Genomic DNA, 25,009 nt, shown 5'->3' on the forward strand with positions numbered 1-25,009 from the left:
AAAAGAGCGAGCCATAGGAAGAGGTGCAGAGCCCAGGAAAAATGGGGTCAGAGCTAATAGAAACGAGGGAAAGGACAGGGCCTGTGCATACAATGGGGCAGTATCCCAGAAAGGCAGGACGGAGGCCCCAGGAGGGGAACCAGAGAGAGAGCTACGAAGTGGTTGTTGAACGGTTCCTAGCGAGTCTTTCGCTAGCCATTTATATGACGGAAAGTAATCTTAGGAGCAGACTTCAAAAAATCCCTCCTGGATTCTTTAAAATGTCTCTTTCTGTGGGGATCTGAAGGACGAATTCGGGCTTTTTATAGCAATGGCAGTTCTGTTTGATCTGATTTTTTTCTCTCAGTTGTGGAACTTCTGGAACCATTCGTGTTCATGAATAATTAATAATCTTTCCCCTTGCCTGGTCCATAATAACAAAGGTGTCAGCAAGATTCTAATCAGGGTTTTTACCCCAAGATTTCAGGGAAGGGTGAGGGCAAGCCTGCTTCCCCTAAGTGAGTGGAAATTTTAAAATGACAATATATATAATTTGTTTTTGTTATTATTTTAAATTAAGGTAAAAGATGGAAGGAGGTTTTCAGGAACAGAACATGGAGGGGTATGAAAATGTGGTGTAGTTGGTACCTTAAAAGCCTGCTCAGAAAGGATGCTAATTATGGCTCCATTCTGGCAGTACATAGGGAGGGAAAACTTCCAATGACTTCCAATAGTGTAGTAGTTTTACCCCTGTAAAGATTGTGGGATTGAGCCATATTGAATTACCTAGTTTATGTTTCCAGGGTAATTGCAGCAAGCCTTTTCAGACTTGTTTCTGGAGGATATAAGTTATGTCTTCAGTATGCTTATTTCTGTGCCTAAATACATGTGTAAAAGTCATTGATAGTATCTAGAAAAGAAAAGAAAAACTGAGTATTTGATATTCATTACATATCAATTTTTATTTATCTGGCTTTTGCTATGATTGACATATTCAGTACACCAGAAATAATAAATGGCTACATTAAAGCATGGGTACCACTCCATAGTATAATACAAAACCAATATATGATATATTTATTTAATAAATAAACCAATAATTACCTTAAATATAATTTCCTAGTTGTCAGTACTCTTTGCGACCACCTTAATGCAATGTTCTATGTTTCCAGCATAGTGTCTGATCCAACTCTCACTGGAATCAATGAGTGTCTTTCCAATGATTTCAATGTCAATTGGATTGGGCCTTTAAAAAGCAGATGACACCATAAAGAAAAGTAATTTCTGCTTCTGTTTAATATCATTTCTGTATGTCTTTTCCTTCTTTCTTCACTACTAGCATTTAACTGGAAAGGATATTTAGGTGACTTAAAAGGTCTGCTTCTGTTGCTTATTCCCCACCCTCATCTAACATCATAATTTACTGTGATTGACTGAGAAAATGATTATGATGTCACAAAGAACTATGTCTTCTAGTGATTTCAGTGGGAATTGAGAGCACTCAGCATATTGCAAAATGGAGCCATCATTGCAGGGCAAGAAATTACTCTGCCTGCCTGCCTTAGTTTAGTATTTAGTTTCAAGCTACACTGGTACAACTGGCCCACCATTAGTGGTAGATCAAGTTTTACTACATATTGATAGTTTGCTTTCATAGGGAGAAGAGAAAACGATTTAACATTCCCTTCATGACCTCCTGCTGGAAATGAGCTGGATAGTTCTGCTTCAGCACTCTCAACTTTACTTGTTCATCTGCCCAGCGCACAAACTGTAGAATTGCTCTATTTTTAAATGCTATTTATTTATTTATTAGTAAAACTTAATGTTCCATTGCAGCTTTTGATGGAGACATCTGGAGACTGTAGCAGCCCATATGTCAGAGTGACTTCTGGGTTCCTGACACATCTGCAAGATTTGGAGCCCCACGTGGTAAGAAGACGCTTATCTCAGGCACGGCACCGGGCTACACTGGCAGGACTCTTCAACAACCTGCGGGAAACTGTTTATTCGCAGTCAGACAATTCAGCATCAAAGGTATGAAGGAGAAACTCTATTTGTTTATGTATATATATTTGCAAAGGCAAAGTTTAGTTAATCAGGTTCATAGTTCTGATCACAGTATCTTTTGGGGTTCATGTATGTGTGTAATTTTATCAAGTGCAACTTTCCCTAAGTCTCTTCTATTTGTACAAATAGTGTCTTCAGAACAAGAAAACCAAGTGCCTTCTATTGTAACTGCCATGGGTTTATCATGTAACTTGTCTCCACTTTGTAGATTTTGAGCTTTTTCATAATAGCAGTGTTTTGGAAGCTAGTCAAGAAATACCATGTTAAATTGCATCCTTGACATGCAGCTGTGAAATCAGAACTAGTGGGTTGTGCTTAGAAAGAGTTATAGGGGCAAAGGTTCATTCAACCTCATGAGTTAACTTATATGGGGCGGGGGGGGGGGGAGAGAACTGGGAAAATAGGTAAAAATAAAAAATCAAACAGTACAATTTCCTGTGTTTTACTAGTTTTAGAAAATGTTTAGGCAAAATATACTATATAATAAAAGGTAAAATGGCACTGATTTGGCATCAAAATGCTGCCAAAGAGGAAAGATGTTTTTGTGCTCAAGGCACAGGAAAGGGTATCAGGAGTCTTGGGTTCTGTTCCTAGTTCTGCCACTGAATCACTTTGATAAATCATTTTGGATTTGTGTGCTTCAGTGTCCTTGCCTGTAAAATGGGGAAAGTAATACATGTTTCAGAGGGGTATGTCTTTGTAAAGAACTTTGAAATCCTTGGATGGAACATGCTTGAGAGATGCAAAGTATTGTTATTTAGGGGCTTCATCTGTTCGGACTCTTTAACTGTAACATAGTGTGAGGCAGGAGCTCTGCATATTAAATTCTCGTGGAGATGCATCTGAAGCTAAAAATCTTCCTGGTCTCAGAAGCTAAATCCCAAACATGATTCTTTGTTTTGTCTAACAAGACTTTACCTTTCATTTACTGTTGCTTGGAATGGAGGATTTCTGGATCTCTTTTAGAACTTTGATGAGTCCTGTTGTTTTTTCCCAGCTTTACACTGCTACCTTTGAAAGTATCACAGCCCAGCCGTGATCCTTTTGGGTCAAGGAAGACTGGATTTCTTCAAGAGCCTGTGCACTGAGGAAGTTCTTTCCTAATCTTTGTCAGTTAGTGATTGGTTTATGCCCTGAAGCATTGGATTTTTATTGCGCACAAACAAAAATCTCTCTGAACTAATTATGGACGTTCTGATTAACCATAAAAAAGGATTAAACATTCTTGTATCCTCTGTGTGTTTAGTCACAGGTGGGCAAATTCTGCTCTTATTTGTACTGGTGTAAGCCTGGAATAATTTAATTGAAAGCATTTAAGTTACTCCAGTTTTACATCAGTGTAACGGAGCAGAATCTGGCTAAAATGGTCTCTTCACATTGTTTCCACTGAAATGATCAGGAAAAATTTATGCCTACAGTCAGAAAACATCCAAGAAAATGCCATGAGGCCTAAAATAGAATATGTTTTTATTATATTATTATTAAATATAGCACCATTAATGTATATGATGTTTTACAGACATGCCTCAAAGAGCACACAGTCCAAAAAGGAAGGAAGTCCAAAAAGGAATTGCTGACTATAGCAAATGGTCAGGGTAAACCCTAAACCTGTGTGTGAATAGATACAACGTGTAAATTAAAATATTCATTTGTATTTGCCCTGATTCTTAGTTTCTTCCCTTTTTTCACATGCATCAGTGCAGTGGACCACTTTTATTGTTTTTAGAGGGACATTGAGCTAGCTGGTCAGCCAAAAGGAAAAGTGTAAAAGACACTGAAAGCATGTTAAAATGTCATCCAATCAGAACACAGAGAGATTGATTTTGTTTTTGTATTTAGTGTCAGGTTTTGCGTAAGGCTAAGAATTATATCCAAGAGCTGGAGCAAACCTTGGATACCTTGCTGAAGATGAAAGGTACTGTATGGAAATATTTGCCTGAAACAGTTTCCCTGGACCTGCCTTTCATTTACTTGTTAATTAGGGACAGCTAGCCAGGTGGCTGAGCCAGTATTAAAGGCAAGATTATGCCTTTAGACATAGCACTAAGCAAGAGATAGTGCATAAACTGTATCATTCCAAGAATAGACCCAGAAAGCACTATGCTTAAAAAATGTCCCTCTGACTCTCAGTTTCTTCCCTCCTTCCCCCTTGATCCAATGAGTGGGGTTGGGGCTGGCAGGAATAGTACTTGTTGCTCGCCTACATCAGCAGCAAATTAAGGCTGCTCCCCCCCTTTCGTCTCTCCATTCTTTGCTGGCTCATCTGCACTGGTCAGGGGATTGGGGAGCTGTGCCTACTTCTCACCCACATATTCCAGGGGCCAGTAGCAGCATAGAGTGCCTTCTTACTTCTGTGCACCCAAAATCCAGCTAATTAACAAAAGAGTTAAAGGGAGGTTCTTCCTCCCTTACCTTCCCTGCATAGGTGCGTAGTTCAACTCACAATCTGGCCCTCAGTGTACAGTTTCTTGATTCACAAGCAAAGTTGTGATCCAAGTTTGGACTGGAGGGCACTGGGAGAATCTATTATGGGGTAAAGGTAGAGCAGGAGGGGGACAGAAATCCTATTCAGGGTTTCCTCACAAAAATGTAGGAAGTGAGAAGTTTTAGCTAAGAAGTTACTCCAAGGGAAATGAATAGAACAGGTAATGGTGGGTTTTTGGTATTTTGCTTCTTGGGTCCTCCACATATACTTTTTCATGAAACTATCCCAGCGCTCTGAAACAAACACTTTTTTTTCTTCTGGGTGAAGATAGCTCCCTTCAGTCTCTGTCGCACCCTTTAATGAGCTGGAGCAGTTGCTGTTGAGTGGTGTGAGGTACTCCCTCTGCTGGGGCAGAATATGCTGATTCTACAGTGTTTTCAGCCCCATTTCCTTATCTCCTCACCTGACTGAGGATCTGGGAACCAGCACTAATGTGCAGTCACTGTGTTCAGTGGTAGAAATTTGAATTCTGTGCTGATGATTTAAAGCCATTAACATATTTTTAATGTTTTAAGTGGTGTCAGAAAGAATCCCCAAAGCCTGAAATATCAATACTTAAAAGAAAGAAAATAACCACAAAATACTGTATTGATGAGCAGTCACATGGACTTTTGTTCACTGGCTGCTATTACTGAAAACCAAAGTTATCAGCTCACTGACAAGGCCAACATTATGAAGATAGCTTTGATTCTACATCCTGCACAACCAGTGCTCATAAACTGCTGATACAGCTGGTCATGTTATAGGAAGGGCAGAGTGTCCCATCCAGTATTATTTTTGTCTAATCAAAAACTCTGTGTGACACTTAAGTCAAATTGTCACAATTTTTTTATTTGGTTTTGATTTGGACTGATGGTGAGTGAAACGCCAAATGCTCCAGTCTGTAACAGTTATCTTTTTGCTGACAACAGAGTCCTTTAATCTAGAGGATGGGAACCCGTCCAGCTTGGAGGAAGTCAAGGAGGAATATGTCAAGATGTACTTCAGCAATCACAGGTAAGGACTCACACAGATGAAGAAATGATAATACTTTGCATTTGCATCCATTGAAGCATCTCAAAGAACTTTGCAAATACTACAAAGCAGTGGCTCTCTGTCCCTGTGAGGGAAGGAAGTACACAGATTGAAAGATGAAGAGGTTTTACCTGGCAGGCTGAAAAAAAAAAAATTAAAATTGGACCCATGTAAGCTCTGAGCACGTTGTTGATCTCATTCCCAGTCAGTGTGTGTATTTGCCTTTCTCTCCTGGTGCAGATCATCTCCACTGAGAGGCTTTCATTAGCACTGCAAAGCAAAAGAAAAAAGTGACCTGCTCCGAAAGAAACGCTGAGGCTGAGTGGTCCTCGCAGGGACCATTTTAAGTTGGGAAGTCATGCATTTGTCTTGTGTTTTCTTTCCAGTACTGCATCCCCTTCAGATGCCATGAGTGAGAGTGACTCCACAGTCTGGTATTTGATTCAAGAATATGAAAAAAACTCAATGGAAGAGGACGGGAAGCCAAGACTTATCCAGTCCCCGGCTACTTCATCTCCTGATCTGATGGAGTTTGAACGGTAGGAGTATAAGTGTGTAGTATTTTAGTAGTCTTCATGTGAGACAACCCATTCAGTCACTGCCTATCATATAGCTTTCCTGGGGTCTGATTTTGGGTCCCAGGATCTCCAGGCCAGCAGAGGCATCAATCTCAATCCCTGTTGGCAGGGAAACTGAGCCTCTTCCGTTACCCTCACATATTTCCCTCACTCCTGGTTGGCACTATGAGCCTGAATACTGGCAGGCTCCATTCAAGTTATGTCTAGCTCTCCTCAGCCACTGGGCAGCTCCCCACTTCACAGGCCTTTGAGGCCTCTGAGGGTTCCCCATTCTCAGGAAAAAGGTGTGCTGTTCTTTCAAGCCCATCAAGTGTTCTAGAGTATCTGATATGCAGCCACTGACATATGTTTGAATGCTACAATAAGGTACAGTATGCATCATGATAGTAATAGCTTTAAAAGGGTTAGTTAGGGTTAGGACTGTATGTATTCACCCAGTATATTCATCCAGATATAAATTCCTGAGTGGATTCTTGCCTCTGCCCACATGTTGCTCCCATTAATACCATTGCTGAGTTATACATACCCACCAAAAGGGGAATATATCTGAGGAACATAGGAATTGTCAGAATGGATCAGACCCAAGGTCCATCTAATCCAATATCTTGTCCCTGATATTGGCCAATATGAAGCCAGATGCTTCAGAGGAAAGCATAAGAACCTCGCAGAAGGCAGGTGGGATAATCTGCCCCCAGATTGGGCTCATTTTGGTCTTTAATAGTTACAAATTGGCCTATGCCCTGAAGTATAAAGGTTAATATCCCTTCCAAAATGTTAGAATTAATTATGATAATTCTGGGTATTCTTGTTATCCATATAAGTGTTTGTTCTTTTTTGAATCTTTAACCTTCTGCAATCCAGTCTCACTGTCGTGTTGTATTGGGCTTTTTCTAAGATTTTGTAAGATTTCCTGTTGTTGCTGATAATTGTTTCATAAAAATGGGAATGCAGTTGTGCCAGCAGATGGCACAAGTCTGTTGCTTTCATGCTATTATCCTTTATTCCTTCTGTAAGAATCAGAAAAAACGGTGTTTGTAGGCAGGTGGTGTGTACAGTACCTTGAAATATGCTGTGTAAAGATTTTTGGGGAGAGTAAAGCACAGCCCATTCCCAACCCTTCACAACAATTCATTAGCTCCACATGGGTTCCCCTCTCCTCTCCCTCACTGACACATGCAGAGCAAGACTTTTGCAGCAGTATGTGGAATCTGTGGCATTTACCTTGAAGTTTCGTGGCAGATTATAATTGCTGTGTATTGAACCCTTCTTGTGGGATCTCTCCTATGTGACACACATAGCAGTGATCTGTCCAGTAGGAACAACCTCACCCCTTTAGTAACATGATACTGTAGCCACATTTTCCATCCAACACTAAGAATCACAGCCTTTTTGAAGGACTGTGTGTCCATCATCTAAACTGGTCATTCAGGGCTGGTAGCAGCACAAAGTACTGTTCCCTCCAAAATGCTATCAATTCTTGCCAGCCTCTAAAGATATTGGAGGCCCATGATTCAAACTTAGGTTTTTAACACAGCTGCCTGATCCTAGTTCATCCACTCTTCAGGATTTACACCAGCCTGTTGTTGTTAGTGTAGGCTGTGTGCGTGTGTCCCTCGTGTAGGTACTGTCTTAGCTCTGCAGGTAGCCGAGATAGCGTTCACGATTGAATGAATCGACACGACCACGGATTAGCTGAGCAACGGAGGCACCCAGGCTAGGTTTACTGCAGTTGAAGCACAATGAGAAGCGACCTATAGCGTATCTACCAGTACACTTGAAATACAAGTGCTCCGTTACAATGGACTCGACACAACTTAACAGCGGGACTTTCTGTTATCCCCTAGGCCAGATGACATCCTTCCCTCTGACACCCTCTTTCACTGTTACAGACAATTTTGTTCTGCCCCCTTCGACGTAGTTAGTTGCCACCCTCTTGATGTAGTCTAATACCACCCCTCACCTTGTACTGGATGGTTCGGGCAAAACAACTCTATTTGTCATCTTATCAGACATTTCTATCCATCAAAGTGTCATTTCAGGAGGTCAGATGGCCCTTGCTATCTCTTTGGTGTTAGGCTGTCTTGGTACTTTCTGCACCTGCTGTATATTTTTAGTAATGTTTTGATATTAGTAATATTTTGGAAATATGTGTGTTTGTAGTATCAGCTTTTTCTCTGTGCCAGTTTCAGTGGGGTCTGTTCATGGCTTTTTCCACTTCGGCTTTATGTCTTAGCCTGTTCTGCTAGGTTGCAGGCCTCAAGCTCTCACTTCTTACTGCACAGCCATTCATTACCAGTCAAGATCAGGACCCCATTGTGTTAGTCACTGGACAAAGACATAGTGAGGGACAGTTCCTCCCACTTAAATCACACAATAATAGCAAAGGGTGGATGGGAAATGGAGGCACAGAAAGGTAATTGAGCTGTGTGATATACAGCTAGCTTCTGTGCCCTTTGAACCCCAGCAGCAGCTACTTGTAAGTGCTTCGGCTCAACTATCCTTGTATAAATTGTGAAAATAATATAAAAAACCTGCTTGAAACCAGGGTGGATTGATTTAAATCAAGGCGATTTAAATCACCAAGAGAAAATAATTGATTTAAATCAAGTTTCCCACTGATACTTCTTCACATATTTCTTAAACAATGATGGAAATCCGATCACTAACACATGTTAATTTCCAACTCAGTACAGCATTTTACAACATCCAGGAGGGTATACTTTGTGTAATTTTTAAGATAACTTGATTTTTATTAATTTGGGAAATAGTACATAATACTCATTACCTGTGTCAAGCTGCAGATGCAGCAGTACATTATGAATGGTAAGAATTAAATCATACACACTAACACAATAGCACTTATATTTTATTAAACTAAATCTTAAATGTTACATAAACGTTTCACATTTGCAATTGTAGCAGTCTCCTGAGTTGATGCCTGTCCTTAAACTTTTTTTTTTTTATTTTTCAAATTTTATTAACTCTAACAGACAAGTCATCACAACACTAAACATACAATGTCCTTAAAACTTCTACAAGTAGCTCTCATCTTCCCCACTCCCACTGTCACATTTATTCATAGACTGAAACAGAAATATGAGTTTTCCTGCTTTTTCAGCTCCCAGTCGATTTCTTAGCTTTGAGTGAAGAATACCAAACGATGAAAATATTCTCTCTGTGCCTGAATTAAAACAGGGAATAGATTTATGGCATCGCCATTATGGTCTGTGGCCATGATGCTCCAAAATAAGGGGTGTGTATTATGTAATATAAAATAAGAAAATGACACCCAGTGGCAACTGGCAACTCTAGATTTCTCTTACTGCAGCTTCTGTACCATATACTTCGGTGATTGATTCTAAACCTAGTTGACTAATTAAACAAACCATAAGGATTAGCTAAACTAAACTTTTTTTTCTAGCAACATCCAACATAGCAAACAGCTTGGGAATTTACTTGTTAAATCACACTTATACTAAAAGGCATAGAGATAGTCTTGAAGAATGATGCATTACAAAGTGAATTATTTAAGTTACTAACCTGTTGATCCACATTGTTCTTCAGACATATCCACATATTCATCCACATCATTTTCTCCCAAAAAGCAGTTTTCATTATGATGTTTCATTCTTGCAACAAGGCCCTGCATCTCCTTCTTGCACTGCTTACACTTGACACATTTTCCTTCTTAACCCAGGGAATGAATTTCTTCAAAATATTTCCAGATGGGGTCTCTCTTACACCCAGAAGCCATGACAGTTTTTCTGTGGCAAAAGTATGGGGGAACATAAGAAGCTGTATGTGTACTGAATAATGTCTTCCCTTTTTCTTTCCAGTCCACTTCGCTGTTCCTTTCTATTCTGCCTCCATCCTTTGTCTCTCTGTCTTTAAGACAGTGTCTTAACTAACTCCTCTGCCTTGCTTGTCCTAGCTCCACCACCACATAAGCACAGAACAACAACAATCCTATCCAGCCTATGTCTTTCTTTGCACGTGACTTTAGTCTGCAGAGAAACTGAAACAGAAACTGAAAGCCCAGAACTTTCAAGAAGCAAGAGCTGGTAGTTAAAATGGACAGATTAGAGCCATTAATTCATTTTTATAAGACTGTAAGTGTAAGTTTAGTATGTTTGTGATTTAATTGTAACTGTTATTTTTTAAATGAGAGAGAAATTTAGTATTTTATTGATGACTTTTTTTAAAAAATAAAAAAAAATTCGATTTAAAGTTAAAAAAATCTGATTTTTTTTTAAATCATTGATTTTTATCCACTCTGCTTGAAACATATTACAATATTGTAAGAGAGTCTGGATGGTTCCATGTCCAGGGTTGTTTGAGCAGAGACATTGTGATTTAGTGGCTAGGGCCCTGCAGTGAGAATCAGAAGACCTGGATTATATTCCTAGCTCTGCCACTGGTCTGCCGTGTGACCTTGGGCAAGTCACTTCACCTCTTTGTGCCAGTGTCTCCCCGCCCACCATTCACATACCTCATCGATTTAGACAAATGATTTTGGTGCAAAGACTGTCCCCTGTGGGGTGTGGATGCATCCATACATACGTTAACAGTGCCTAGCACAATTAAGCCTTGATGTTGGTTGGGACTTCTGGTCACTACTGTCAGGAACCGGGGTGTGGGCGGTCAGGCCTCGTGATTGGAGCAGGAGTCAGGAGCCAGGAAACAGAACCAAGGGTCAGAGCCAGAGTCAGAAGCTGGATGCCTGAGCCAAGGGTTGAGCCAGAGCCAGAAATTGGAGCAGAGCATCAGAACCAGGGTACCCGGAGTCAGGGAAGGCAGGAGCAGAGCTGGGTCCGAGGCAGGAGCAAGGCAGGGCAAAGAAACAGGGACCAGGAACAAGGTGAGGATGCAGGAACAAGGCAGTGTCTGCCTCAGCAGCAGGTCAGGGATCTACCTTGTTGCACAGACAGCTTTCTGGAACTCTCTTTATGCTTTAATAGTGTGCCTCAACCAATCAGAGGTCATGGGGTGCTGCCAACTGAGTTTCCATAGGCAGCACTACCTATGGTGCCTAGTCTCCCAAGGTTTGCAATGTGTTGATAGTGGCTCTGCCATGGCTGCGGGGTAGCAGCATGAAAGCACTGGTCATCGGGTGCCCTTCAGACCTGTATTCTAGCTCGCTGGATCCTTATATTGTTGTGTAATTTGTGTCTTGCCTAATGGGATCGACCTGTGCAGCACTGGCAAAAAAAATAAGTCAATGTAAGAAAAAACCTTTTTGCTGTTTGGGTGCTGGCTGTTTATACTGATGGTTCAAACTGAAACTAAACCGGGCTCTGCTTTGTTCTGACCGAAGTGAAGCACACAGACTGGGAACAGGGAAGAAACAAAAGCAGTGCTAGTGAATGGAAATCACCAGCAATTGTGTGTGAATGACCCCAACACACGTAAAGACACTAAAAGACAAGAGAAAGAAAGGGGGGAAAAAAGAGGGGCAGCAATGGCTACACTTACAGGGCCCCTGGGACCTTTTGATGAGACTCTAGAGCAGTGGTTCTTAACCTTTCCAAACTACTGTACCCCTGAAGCCTGAGTCCCACCCCCACGGGGCTGAGGCATGTAACTTAGTTTCATGGCGCCCCTGTGGCTCCAGGCAATTGCCTTTCTTGCCACCCCCAATACCAGCTCTGCACTTGCGACCCCTCTAAAACCCCAGGTTAAGAAACACTGCTCTAGAGGAATGGAACTGATATACTGAGCGTTTTCAGCTTTTTGTTATTGCAAATGAAATTACAGATGCAAAGAAGGTGCCCATTTTCTTAAGTGTTGTAGGAGCTAAAACCTATACTTTATTTCGCAGCTTTGTGCACCCTGATAAGCCAGAGACAAAATCTTACAGGGACATTATGAAAATCCTGGAGGCACATTTTTCTCCAAAACCATTAGTAATTGCAGAGAGATTTAGGTTCCACAAAAGGAATCAAGAAGAAGGTGAAACAATTGTGCAATTTGTAGCGTCTCTGAAGAAGCTTACTGAGCGCTGTGTATTTAATGGTGTGTTAAATGACACTCTACCTGATAGGTTAGTGTGTGGCCTGCATAATGAAGCAATATAGAAACGCCTGTTGATAGAGGCCAAACTCACCTGGCAGAAGGCCATTGAAATCGCAATCTCTATGGAGCTGGCTGCAAAGGAAGCTCAACAGCTCAGTGCATCGACCAGAGTGCATAAGGTGTCACAAGAACCTACCCACAAGACAGTGGGGAACCAGGAATGTTACTGCTGTGGAAAGCTGGGTCACCATGCATCAGAATGCTGGTGTAAAGACCAAGTGTGTCGACAGTGTGGCAAAAAGGGACACATTGAGCAGCCTGCAAACAAAAGAAAGAAGAGTCAAACAGAACAGGCAAACCGGAGAAAAAGAAGCCTGCTCTCTGGCAGACCAAAAAAGAAAATCTGCACACGGTAGAGCAGACTCAGGATGATTAAAGTGACACCCAATCAGAAGAAGTGCCATTCCATCTCTTGTCCATGACAGTTGGCTCACATGAATACTGAGTAACCCTGCTGTTGGAAGGTAAACCTGTACACATGGAATTGGATACCAGTGCAGTAGTTTCGCTGGTCTCAGACACTGTGTATAAGGAGAAGCTAAAGCATCTCCGGCTTAAGTGACAGAAATTATTCTGAAGACGTACACTGGAGAAGCTGTGCATGTTGGGCACTACAGATGTTAAGGTGGAATTCAATGGACAGACTGGTAAATTGCCACTGTTTGTGTTGGAAAGCAATTACTCAGCCTTAATGGGAAGGTCATGGCTTAGGAAGATCCAGCTGAACTGGGCAGAAGTGCACAGGATGGCTAAAGAAGAAACAGGTCTGACAGCTGTACTAAAACATGCTGCTGTTTTTGGAGAGGACCTGGGAAGTATGAAGGGAATCACTGTGAAATTGAACATTAAGCCTGACGGCCAACCAACATGTCTGAAAGCCAGAACTGTCAGACCAAAAGTTGAAGTGGACCTGGAGCACCTGGTCAAAAATGGAATTCTGGTACCAGTTACCCACAGCCAATGGGCAACCCCTATCGTTCCAATACTGAAGAAAGATGTCTCCATTCGGAAGTTTGGGGATTTTAAGGTCACTGTTAACCTTGTTTTGTGTGCAGAGCAATACCTTCTTCCCCGCATCGATGACCTCTTCTCTGGCTTGGCTGGTGGACAAATGTTCAGCAAGATTGATCTGAGTCAGGCATATTTATACTTCATGTCAATGAGAAGTCCCAAGAACTGTTAACTATTGTGACACATAAAGGGCTGCACCGATACTGTCACTTGCCCTTTGGAATATGGACCAGATCTTGAGTGGATTGCCAGGAATCCAGTGCTATCTTGATGACATCCTGGTCACTGACCAGAATGAGGAGGATCGCCTTAAGAACTTGGAGGCTGTCCTACAAAGACTGGAAGAGTATGGCCTACAAGTACGCAAAGACAAATGTGAATTCTTCCAACCCTCTGTTGACTATTTGGGACATATTGTAGATGCTACAGGCCTTTGTAAGGCTCCTGCAAAAGTCAAGGCTATTGTGGAAGCTCCACCTCCTCAAAACGTAAGCTAACTTCACTCTTTTTTAGGGCTATTGAACTATTATGGAAAGTTTATTCCACAGTTAGCAACACTGCTAAAACTATTACATGAACTCCTTGGCCAGAACCAGGTCTGGAAGTGGATTGAAGCCTGTGATGTTTCATCTAACAAGGGTAAATGGGCATTGCTAAATTTAGAGGTTCTGATCCGTCCTTACCTCTACAGTTGGCCAGCGATGCCTCCCCTTATGGAGTGGGAGCAGTCGTGTCACATATTATGCCTTCGGGAGAGGAGAGACCTATTGCTTTTGCCTCACACACCTTAAGCAAAGCAGAAACTCACTATGCCAAAATCAAACGTGAAGCACTGGGAATCGTTTTTGGAATTCAGAAATTTCACCAGTACCTGTTTGAACGGAAGTTCACACTTCTCACCAGCCATAGACTTCTAACATCAATTTTTGGACCACACACAGTCAATTCCACCATTGACTGCTAGTCGTATGGAACAATGGGCATTGTTGCTTTCCGCACACACATATGAGATCAAATATGAGAAATCACTCTGCACTGCAGCACAGATGGTCTCTCAAGGCTGCCTTTACCAGTTAAACATCAAGACATTGGCCAGAAAAAATCTTCTGTTTTGAACAGGTAGAGAACATACCCATCACTGCTACTCAAGTAAAGAAGGCAACTCGTGTTGACCCAGTACTGCCCCAAGTTATGGACCTAGTGATGAATGGAACATCTCTACGGGACTCTCAGGTCTCACCTAACCTTCTTCCCTACGTGTCCAGGCGGATGGAGTCATCAATCCATTCTGGTTGCTTGTTGTGGGGGATATATGTCATTATTCCACCACTACTGATCACAGATGTTAGAACAGCTACATTCCGGTCAGTGTGGAATAGTGCGCATGAAAGAAATTGCACGAAGCTACTTTTGGTGGCCTGGCCTGGACAGTGCCATTGAAGAGAAGGCAAGAGCTTGTATTTCAAGTCAGAGTGTAAGGAATGCACCTCAGCTGGCACCCGTACACCCATGGGACTGGCCTGAAAACCCGTGGCAGCTTATTCACATTGATTTTACTGGCTCATTTGAAGGAAGAGTGTTCCTGGTTGTTGTAGACGCCCACTCTAAATGGCCAGAAGTATCTGTAATGCCATCCACTACTGCTGAAAGTACTATCCAGAAACTGCGTGAAATCTTTAGTCATTTCGGTCTGCCAGAACAACTTGTGAGCAACAATGGACTGCAGTTAGTCTCTCAGGAGTTTGAAAATTTTATGAAAGCAAATGGGATACATCACATCACTGTAGCACTGTATCATCCATCCACCAGTGGATTAGCTGAAAGGTTTGTGCATACCATGAAACAAGCTTTAAGATCTGCAAGGGGACATTTGTCCATTCAAAAGTGTCTGGACACCTTTTTACTATCCTACAGAAACACACCTCATGCTACGACCAAAGCGTCCCCAGCCTTTCTAATGATGGGACGACAGCTGCGCACTTGCTTTGATCTGCGGAAAGCTGCCAAATCACAACAAGTTGTGCAACTCAACAGCAAAACCAAGTAATCAGACATGCACACAGAGCAAAAAACCCAACCTTTAGTCCTGGACAGCCTGTCCTAGGTCGGAACTATGCTTCTGAAGCTAAATGGGTCCCTGCTACAGTCATCTGCCAAACAGGACCTGTTTCCTACACTGCCTAGACTGCAAATGATCTCACCTGGAGGCAGGATCTAGATCAGTTGTTGCCAGGTCATACATGTCCCAAGGACACATCTCCAGTTGAGCTGCCTGCCCTCACCATTACAGGTGAGATATCATCGAGTCAAGAGTCACCCGTTCCTGACTCCTCTTCTGCAGCAGATACAGCCCCCCTCCCCTGTTCAAGCAGATACAACATCCTCACTTGTTCAAGCTACGAGTCCTGAGCCCATTGTTAGACCCGCAGCAATAACACCTTCCTGTGCAAGAACACCAGAAGTCCATCATAATCACCTAGAGAGAGAAGACCTCCTCAATGGCTGGATCTTTAGCTAGGGCAAACCCACGTTACGGGGTTTAGCCAGGAAATGAGGCAGTCTACCCCCATTCCCTAGTTTAGTGATTGTTCTGTTAAATAGGCATTTTCATTAAGGGCGGAGGAATATGTTGTGTATTTTATGTCTTGCCTAATTGCCTAGGTTGCTGTAGCAACAGAGTTTAGCTTGTTGCCATAGCAATAGTTAGACTATTAGGGGATAGCTCAGCTAGTCCTGACTGGTTTTAGTGTTAGTTCAATAAAGACACTTCCTGTGTTGCATCTCTCTGTGATCCTGTGCTGGTTTCTCTCTCGGAATACAAGCAATTAAAAGGATTAAACATACCCCAGTAGCACCCCTAAAGGGTGGGGGGAGTGATATAAGTTATCATTGGGCCAGGCTTGTCTGGGTGGTTCCTGTGAAAGCTCTGTCCCAGTTCAGGTGTATGAACATCACTAGCAGATTCTCAGGACCACTCTTTGGGGCCACAGCCTCCCCAGTCTTTGAGGTACTACAGTCTGCCCTGTTTCAGTTTGGAATCCACTATGGCATGGACTTCACATTCTTTGTGGTCTTGAACTGGAACCAGCGGGGGTGGTGGCTGCACCCAGTTGAGGAACGAGTTTCCTGTGTATGGCTTTAGGAGGGAAACATGAAAGATAGGATGCATCTTGAGAGACCTGGGGTAAGCTGAGCTTGAAAGTAACAGGATTGATTTTCTGACAGTTTAGGCAAGGACCGAAGAATTTATAGTCTAGTTTGTGAGATGGCCTGTGGAGGTGGAGCTTTTTGGTGGCTAACTAAACCTTTTTGATCACTGAAAAGGTCGGTCCTGCCTGTCTTCAGCAGTCTGCATACTGTTTGTAGGCTTCTTAGCATTCTCTAGGTGGCCCCTTACCTCTTCCTGAATATGGTGAATCTGCCAAACCAAGTCAGCCACTCCTGAGTTCGGGGAGCAATCAGTAGCTCAGGGTGGAATTGGGGGGGAAACCTGCAATTAGCAAAAAGGGGTTCTGCCCAGTGGAGGTGTATTCAGCATTATTATACATAAATTCAGCGCAAAGCAGGGGGGTGGACCAGTCATCTTGGTGATAGTTAGTGAAACGTAGATACTGCTCTAATATTCTAATACTACTTTAACTGCTCTGTCTGGCCATCCATCTGGGAGTGATTCGCTGAGGAAGCGTAGGCATGGATATCTAGTAACTGGAGATCTTGCACCAGGCACCCTCAATCTGATATGATGTGGTCAGGAAGCCTGTGGAGGCAGATGACATGCACTGCTAGGAGCTGAGTGGTCATCTTGGCTGAAGGCAAATGGTCACAGGAGATGAAATGTGCCATCTTGGTCAATTGTTCCACACCTGTCAATACCGCCATTTAGCCATTGGATTCAGGGAGTTCTTTAATGAAATCAATGGTGACAGTGACCCAAAGGCCCCCAAAGGGGGCACAAGTGTGCCAAGTGGCTTAGTGCATGCTACCTTGTTAAGGGCACACAGGTGGCAGGAGTCGACATAAGCTTGAGCTTCAGCCCGCATTCGGGGACACCAGTAGAAGTTGGAGGCTTGACTGTGGGTTTTGAGGCACCCAAAATGGCCCGCTAGGAAGCTATCATGACACAGTTGCAGGACCTCCAACCAGGGACGTCCCAGCAGAATGTACATGCGACCATCAACAAATATTATTCCGTCCCATGTTAAATATCACCTCTTGGTCCTGGTTCCCAACTGTTCTAGGGGGTCCATCACCTCTTTGGCTAGTGGGTCATTCCATGAGGCTGATTGAATTGCAATACTTAGCTCTTGATGTTCTGTCGTGTTAAGAAAATCGCAAGATTTGAGGAGATATGGTTGTTCCAGACTATTTCTCTCTTCTCCTTGGTAATATTCTCCCTTGCGCAACCATTCTCGGTTCCTGGATGTAGGTAATCATAAAATCAAAATGGGAGAAGAATAAAGCCCACCTCAGTGGTCATTGCTTCAATGTCCTGGCCTTGCATAAGTACTTGAAGTATTTGTGATCTGAGTATATTTGCACCAGGTGTTGGGCCCCCTCAAGGTAATGGTGCCACTCCTCAAATGCGATCTGGTTCATGAGCAATTCTTTATCGAGAGATTGGGTCAGAGGTGCATTTCTTTAATTAGCACATGGGCCGTGCTGTCGCAACCTCTCCAGTACATACCTCATTTGTGTTGCTCATGATTTTCTGAAAAGACAAGTATGGCACTGAGGTAGATGACTACATACTGATCCAGAATGTCCCTAACTACATCATTAGCAAAGGTTGAAAGGTTGCGAATGGTGTTAGTTAGTCAAATGACATCTTCAAATATTCAGGTCCGGAAGGGAGTCTTGCACTTGTCCACCACTCAGATGCTCACTAGGTTGTAGGCTCCATCCCCGCAGGTCCATTCTGGTGAACATCTGTGTGGATCACATGCGATCCAATAGTTCTGAGATCAGGGGAAGGGGATACTAGATCCGTATCGTTATCTGGTTCAACACCCACTAGTCCATACAGAGGCATGAGGTCCCGTCCCTTTTCCTTCATGAAAAGGACCAGGGCCCTAGGGGGATATCAAGTGATGAATAAAGGCCTTAACTAGTTTTCTTGTATGTACACAGAGGGCTGCCAGTTCCATTTCAGTTATTGCATAAATCCGGCCATAGGGTTCCTTCATCTTGGGCTGCTGGTCAATGGGGCAGTCATAATCCCAGGGTGGAGATAGTGTGTCTGCAGTTCTTTTTTTCAAAAATGTCAGCATGACCTTGATATTCGTCAGGAATGGGAGTGAGGACGAGGGGGTTGAACCAGAGAGTGGTCCCCACTCACCAGTTTCTGCAATCTGGGGTTTACTTGAGGGTGGGATTGACACTGTTTGGGAGCAGTCTCCTAGATCTGTTGACTCTTTGCTGATGACATGTAGGCGGGGGAAGCTTTCCATTCCCACCATAAAACGTGGGGGTCATGCTGTGCTAGCCAGGTGCCCCCAAGAATCGGGAAAATGCGAGGAACGAATCACACTGAACTGCATCACCTCTCAGTGGCCCTGGATTATGGCTTCAGGGGCATGTTCTCCTGAATCCCCCAGAATAAGAGGGTCCCATCCATAGTTTCTGTCTGACCTGTAAGAGTTAGCAGGTTTTGGCTCAGGTTGAGGGCAAGATGACAACATAACTTCTCTCATTTCCTCTCTCCGTTCACATAGCCAATTGTCAGTACAGATGGATAGCTTGATTAAAGCATCCATGCTTGCAGGAGTTTCCATTTAGGCTAGCTCATCCTTGACCTCCTCACTTAGTCCTAATAGAAATTGGTGCTGTTGGCCTGCCTCGTTCCACACAGTGTCTGCTGTAAGCCATTAAAAGTGGGCAGCGTATGAGGCAGCTGGCCCCTGTCCCTGGTGGAGTTTCCAGGAGTGTAGTCCTGATTATTTAAGTGCAGGTACTCTGCCCTCCTCCTTCCCCCTGCTGTTGTGACTCCTCCTAACCCATTTCTGTATAAAATGGCTGTGACCTGTCCGTGCCTAGGGTAGCCACCTGAAAATGCTAAGGTCAGGGCAGGCTGCAAAAGAAGAGCTGATTCTCCCAGCACTGGTGGGTGACACTGAAGTCAGACTTCCCAACCAGCCACAAACAATGCTTCTGATTCCCCACACTGGTTATCAAGAAGCTAAAATAAAAATATACACAGCCCCCTTTACTGCATTTCAGTCTCTGGCTCCCAATCAGCCACTAGGTCCAATAAAGAGATGTTATTCAAAGCTCTATGCTCTTTACCAAAAAGGTTCTCCTGACCCAAAGGGTCATCCACATTACCAGATCAATATAAGTCTTACCCAAAATACCACGCTGCCAGACAATCCTTTAGTAACTGAAACTGTTTATTACAAAAGAAAAGAAACAAACTATAGGAAAAGTGTTAAATAATTAAAGCAGTCACATACATACAAATGATTGGAAAGTCCATATACATCAGGTTTCCAATAGAAATGTGGCGTTTGCTTATATAGCCCCAATACCTGGATGGGTCTCAGTCCTTTGATTCACTGCTTCAGTTATAGATGAATTGATCCAGAGGAAGGAAGACTAAATAGTCTATATGCAGAGTTTGTTCAAATTCTCCCATGAGAATTAGCAGAGTGATTCTAGGCTGGTGCTGGGATCTCAGTCTTGTGATCCAAACTTTCCCTGACAAACTTGGACAGATTTGAGATTAAAGGATCAGTCCACTAGAGTCTTTTATAGATCCATGCAGGCTGACCGGTACTTTCTTGACAGCAGGTATCTCCTTGAACAATCAGTTACTTGAGACTCTGAAGTACCATCTCCTATGTCCTGAGCACACCGGTAACCAATAAAATTAGCACAGGGTAATTGGCCATTTACAACCATTCACAGGTATTCACTACTTAAACTTCAAAGAGAAATATAAACAATAGTATTATTACATTCAAAATTCCATCTAAATGTTCATATGTTCTTTTTGAATTCCTAATCAATAGAATAGTGACAGACAGGAAAGCAGTTTATCTACATTGCTAACCTCTAACAAGAGATACGTAACTAACATCAAATAACTACCAACAGTACACTTGCACACCAAAGCTCTAGTCTACTTATAAGGAATGACCCTCACTATCTTTGTATTTTTCTATAATATGTCTTAAAGGTCAGAGTTAGGCCCTGCAACTTGCAAAGTTGCTTTGACTGTTTCGGGCCTAGCATCACAATGGCATCCTGCATGCGGCGTGACTTTGCACATACAGTGCGTGTGAGGTCAAAAGTGCAGAAACACCGATCCTGCTCATTCCCACCACACTGACTTACTGGCAGCTTCAGCTGACCACGTGCGACCAGAAAATTGCAGAAAAAAGCCCGAAGAAAGAAGTTCCAGCCCGTCAGTGTTGGGCTAATTTGCTCAACCACAGCAGAGGCCTCAGTGCTTCACCAGTCAATGAACTGATTAGGTCCAAGTCTGGAGCACAAGAAGTAGATGGCAGTGGTTAGGAAATCCCTTGAATTTTTGACAGTTTCCGTCCAAGCATTCAGGTAGGGGCACCACAGAGCCCTGTTCGGGTGGCGGGACCACCATTTGCACCCAGAGTGCAGCATTCTCCTCTTGCAAGTGGGCCACTTGTTTGCAAATGGCTTGGTTTTCTGTCTAAAGTTGTATCATCCAAGCCCACAGAGCATGGACCTTGGTCTGGAGATGGATGACCCACTCCTGCAGACCTAGGGTGTTCTAGGCATCTGGAAGCCTACCCCCTCCATGCTACTAGTGGAGTGTCATCCACAGAGCTGTGAGAGGTATTTTGTGCAATCTGTTAGGAACCAGGATGTGGGCAGTAAAGCCTAGTGGTTGGAGCAGGAGTCGGGAAATGAAACTGAGGGTTAGAACCAGAATCAGAGCCAGGAATCAGAGCCAAGAGTCAGAATTGGGGTACCTGGAGTCAGGGAAGGCAGGAGCAGAGCTGGGTCCAAGGCAGGAACAAGTCTGGTACAGGGCAAGGAAACAGGGACCAGGAACAAGGCAAAGATACAAGAACAAGGCAGAGGCTGTCTCAGCAGAAAGTCAAGTCTGCCTTTTACACAAATGACTTCCTGGAACTTCCTTCGTGCTTAAATATTGTGCCTGGACCAATCAGAAGTCTCAAGGGGTACTGCCAATTGGGTCTTCCCTGGGTGGCACTTCCTGTGGTGCCTAGTCTCCCAAGGTTTACAGTGCCTTGACTATGATTCTGCCATGGCTGCCTGGTGGCAGCCTGGAAGTGTTGGTCACCTAAAGACGTAGGTTCTAGTCCACCGGATTCTTACAATTATTGCAATACAAACACATAATGATATATAGCCTTTTCTTTCTATAACACTCATTCAAATCCAGCTCAGGTGAACAGTCGCTGAAAGTTGCAACCAACAGGTGGCTGTTCAGTGCTTATGTTTCTCTAATTTATCAAGACATCTACACCGAGTTCATCACCATGGCATCTGTCTCATCAATGTGCCTACATGAAATGAGTTTGGTGATGTTATTTCCAAACAACCACCCTGTTAGTTAGCCATTATATTGGCAGTCTAAGCAAAAACATCAAGGATTGAAAGGACATGGAAACTGAACTCCATTTGAGCCCAATAAAACTTAATAGCAATGACTGCTGCATAAACTATCCTTTGTATTACTTTGAACATAAGCCTTTCATCTGAGAGCTCTAAGCATTCTATAAACCTTAAGTTAGAGCTTGGTCTATATTTGAAAGTTAATGTGTAGCATGTCAATTTGAAGCACAATAGCTTTTCTTGATTAACTGCATGTGTGGACACACTTACTCTGGAACAAGAATGCCTTGTCCCTGTTTATGGTAACCCACTTTGAAAGTGGGTAATGCTAAACAGTAACAAGGCACTTTTGTTTCAGAATAGGAGTGTCCAAACATAGAGTTAATCAGGAATGGTTGATCAGAAATAATTCTAGTGTAGAAAACTGTTCCTAAGCTTTGCAGCTCCCTTTTGAGGTAGGTATTATTATCCCCATTTTACACTGACCAAATGGAGGTCCCAAAGAGGAAGAAGGATTGTGTAGGAGAAAAGATTATGGTTCAGACACTGGACTAAAACTCAGGAGCATTGGATTCAACTTTCAGCTTCATCACAACTTTCAGCTTCCTGTGTGACCTTGCACAAGTCACAGTATGACTGCTGCATTATGATACAGTCTTTATTTGCATGATACTTATTACTCTTTCCACAGGACACCTACCTCATTCAGTACACAGGATGGACGGTGCTCAGCTAATGAGCAGCTGTTCAGTATTTTGCTTTCTCCTTGTTCAATGTGTGAATTCTATTTACTGCACACTATTCAAACCCTGCTTTGCAGACAGAATTATAAATTTCTTTGTGGGTTTTTCTATGGAACTCATCACTATAGCGTCCAAGTGCTTCACAAACATTAATACATTTATTTTCAGAATTCCTTCTGAGATGAGGAGTATTATCTCCATTTTATAGAGCTAAGTATCTGAGGCAAAGAGAGATTAATGTCAAAAGTAGCCACCAATTTTGGGTGCCCAATTTGAGATACATAGATCAATTATTTTTCAGACTGTTCATGTTCAGCATTATATGGGACTTTTAGCACAGCTCCCATTGACTTCAGTCGCATCTGTGAGTGCTCAACACTTCTGAAAATCAAACCCCAGGGCAACAGATTTGGCACCCATAAAATGAAGAACACCCAATTAGTGCCTACCTGTGAAAAGTTCAGATTAGATGACTTGCCCGGCATCACATAGGAACTCTCTGGCAAAGGCAAAGATAGAATCTAATTCACCGGAGCAAAATTCAACTGTTTTAAACGTGAAACTGTTCTTTCTCTTCCTGTAGTCTTACGCCTCATTCACTACATGCCTTCCAATATCTGCAGCAAAGGATTCAGGGGTCCTACAAACAACAGTTTTCTTCACTATTCCACCCTGACTCATCCCCAGAACAGGTCCATCCTGTGCATTGAACAAGGCGGGGTCCTGTGGAAAAAATAGTATGTGATCATGTAATTAAAAAATGTTTCATAATGCAAACGCACAGGAGGGGTGAGGTAAGAATGCACAGACAACCTTAATTTTGGCATTTCCAGCTTTTCAGTGTTTGACTTTACAACCTTAATAATTTTTTTAAAAACATCTTTATATGTAATTTTCTAGATTTTTAAAAAAGCATACTGAAAAAACTGAAATTCCATCACATGGCATCATATTGACTCCCACATGGGTCATCAGCAGGGTTGGAACTTTTGCATCCACTGCATTAGCCTTAAAAGAATAACTGATAGCAGTAGTAGGTTGTCATCCTGTTGTGAACCACCACCAGGAGGATGAGAGAGACATGCTTTGTCAGTGGGTTTCACCGATACTTGCTGTCAGCAGAGGAATGGTGGAAACTCAGGAATCTTGACTTCCATTCCAAGCTCCAGAGGTGAGCATGTCCTAGTGAGCACAGATTCTTCTGCCCATTCACCCCAAGTGTAACCTCATCCCTCAAATCTGTTTTTATCCCTGTCCTATCACTTCCAGACCTCTGGCTTATCACACCAGCCCCATTCTTACCTAGCCAGTCTCCGCTATTCAGGCTTCCCATTGCTGTTTTAGTCTCCTTGCCCAGCAAGTCCTAGGATCACTTCTCCATGCTCCCCATCCCAGTTTCCCTGCACTCTCAGTCCCATTCTTATTTCTTCCCCGCTCCCAGTTCAGCCCTTCTGGTTCCTCATCCAATCTGTCTCTCACCCCCACTCTGGCCTCCAGTCACTCCTACCATCAGCCATATTCCCTATCTGTACCTGACCTCCCAGATTCAGTGTAATCTTCCCTGCCCTGATTTCTTGTCCCAGTCTCTTTGACCAACCAGTGCCAGTCCTCCCACCACTGTCTGGCTCCTGGTCCAATCTGTCTCCCCTCTCCTTCCTACACTCCACTGGTCTTCAGTTCCAGTCTCCTATCCCAGCCAGTCCTAGTCTCCCTCTTGCTCCTCTGATATCAGTCCCCTCCATCACCTACTGGCTCCCATTCTCCTCCCCCATATTCTTCCCCAGTTCCCAGTCTCCTTGTCTAGCCAGCTGCAATCTCCTTTCCCAGCAAATCCTAGTTTCCCCCCATCCCACCAACCTTCAGTCCCAGTTCCCTCTCCCTTGCTCTTTCTCCCAGTGTTCTCCTCCTGCTCCTCTCGCAGGGCCAGCTCTTGTCCCTTCTGCATGGGAATAAAGTTGTTTCCTCCTCCACACTGCTTAAGCCACCAGGGATGTCATCAGTGAGCACACAAGAAAGACAGGCTTCCTGCTGTCAGTTCTAGTGCTCAGACTTGGGCACAGCAGAGCCTACAGCAGCCGTGGACTGCAACTGCAGGGAAAATCCTGCTCAACCCCAAGTGGGAGTATGCCCAGTCTGGATGGCATCTTCAGGGAATTGAACTGCTAACATCTAAGGACTTGTACACACTAGTACTCACTTCGGTATAACTTAAGTTGCTCAGGGGTGTGAAAAAGCCATCCCCTGAGCCAAGTAAATTACACCTGCCCTAACCACCAGTGTGGACAGCACTATGTTGGTGGAAGAAGCTCTCCCACCAACACAGCTACCACTGCTCGGGGAGGTGGAGTAATTATGCTGGTGGAAGAACTGTCTCCTGTCAGCGTAGAGCGTGTGCACTAGCAGCGCTACAGCAGTGCAGCTAGATGAGAACAGCTGCGCCATTGTAACAATTCTAGTGTAGATTAGCCTTAAGTCTCTACTGAGACTGAGGGTATGTCTAT

The 25,009-nt window shown here is 43.3% G+C and overlaps 1 protein-coding gene across 1 annotated transcript in view; it reads left to right on the forward strand.

The window, feature by feature from the left end:
* The first annotated feature begins 379 nt into the window (after positions 1-379).
* STRA8 (stimulated by retinoic acid 8) overlaps positions 380-25,009 on the forward strand; it is a 43,026-nt gene continuing 18,396 nt past the window's right edge. The window contains exons 1-5 of the mRNA XM_067559085.1: positions 380-497; positions 1,816-2,013; positions 3,886-3,961; positions 5,443-5,527; positions 5,932-6,084. Of these exons, the coding sequence (XP_067415186.1) occupies positions 1,822-2,013; positions 3,886-3,961; positions 5,443-5,527; positions 5,932-6,084 (506 nt within the window). The 5' untranslated portion in view covers positions 380-497; positions 1,816-1,821. The remainder of the gene's footprint in view (positions 498-1,815; positions 2,014-3,885; positions 3,962-5,442; positions 5,528-5,931; positions 6,085-25,009) is intronic.

The sequence above is a fragment of the Emydura macquarii genome, unplaced genomic scaffold (assembly GCF_026122565.2).
Source record: "Emydura macquarii macquarii isolate MOO-44397 ecotype Brisbane River unplaced genomic scaffold, CSIRO-AGI_Emac_v2 contig_2205, whole genome shotgun sequence".
Taxonomy (NCBI): Eukaryota; Metazoa; Chordata; order Testudines; family Chelidae; genus Emydura; species Emydura macquarii.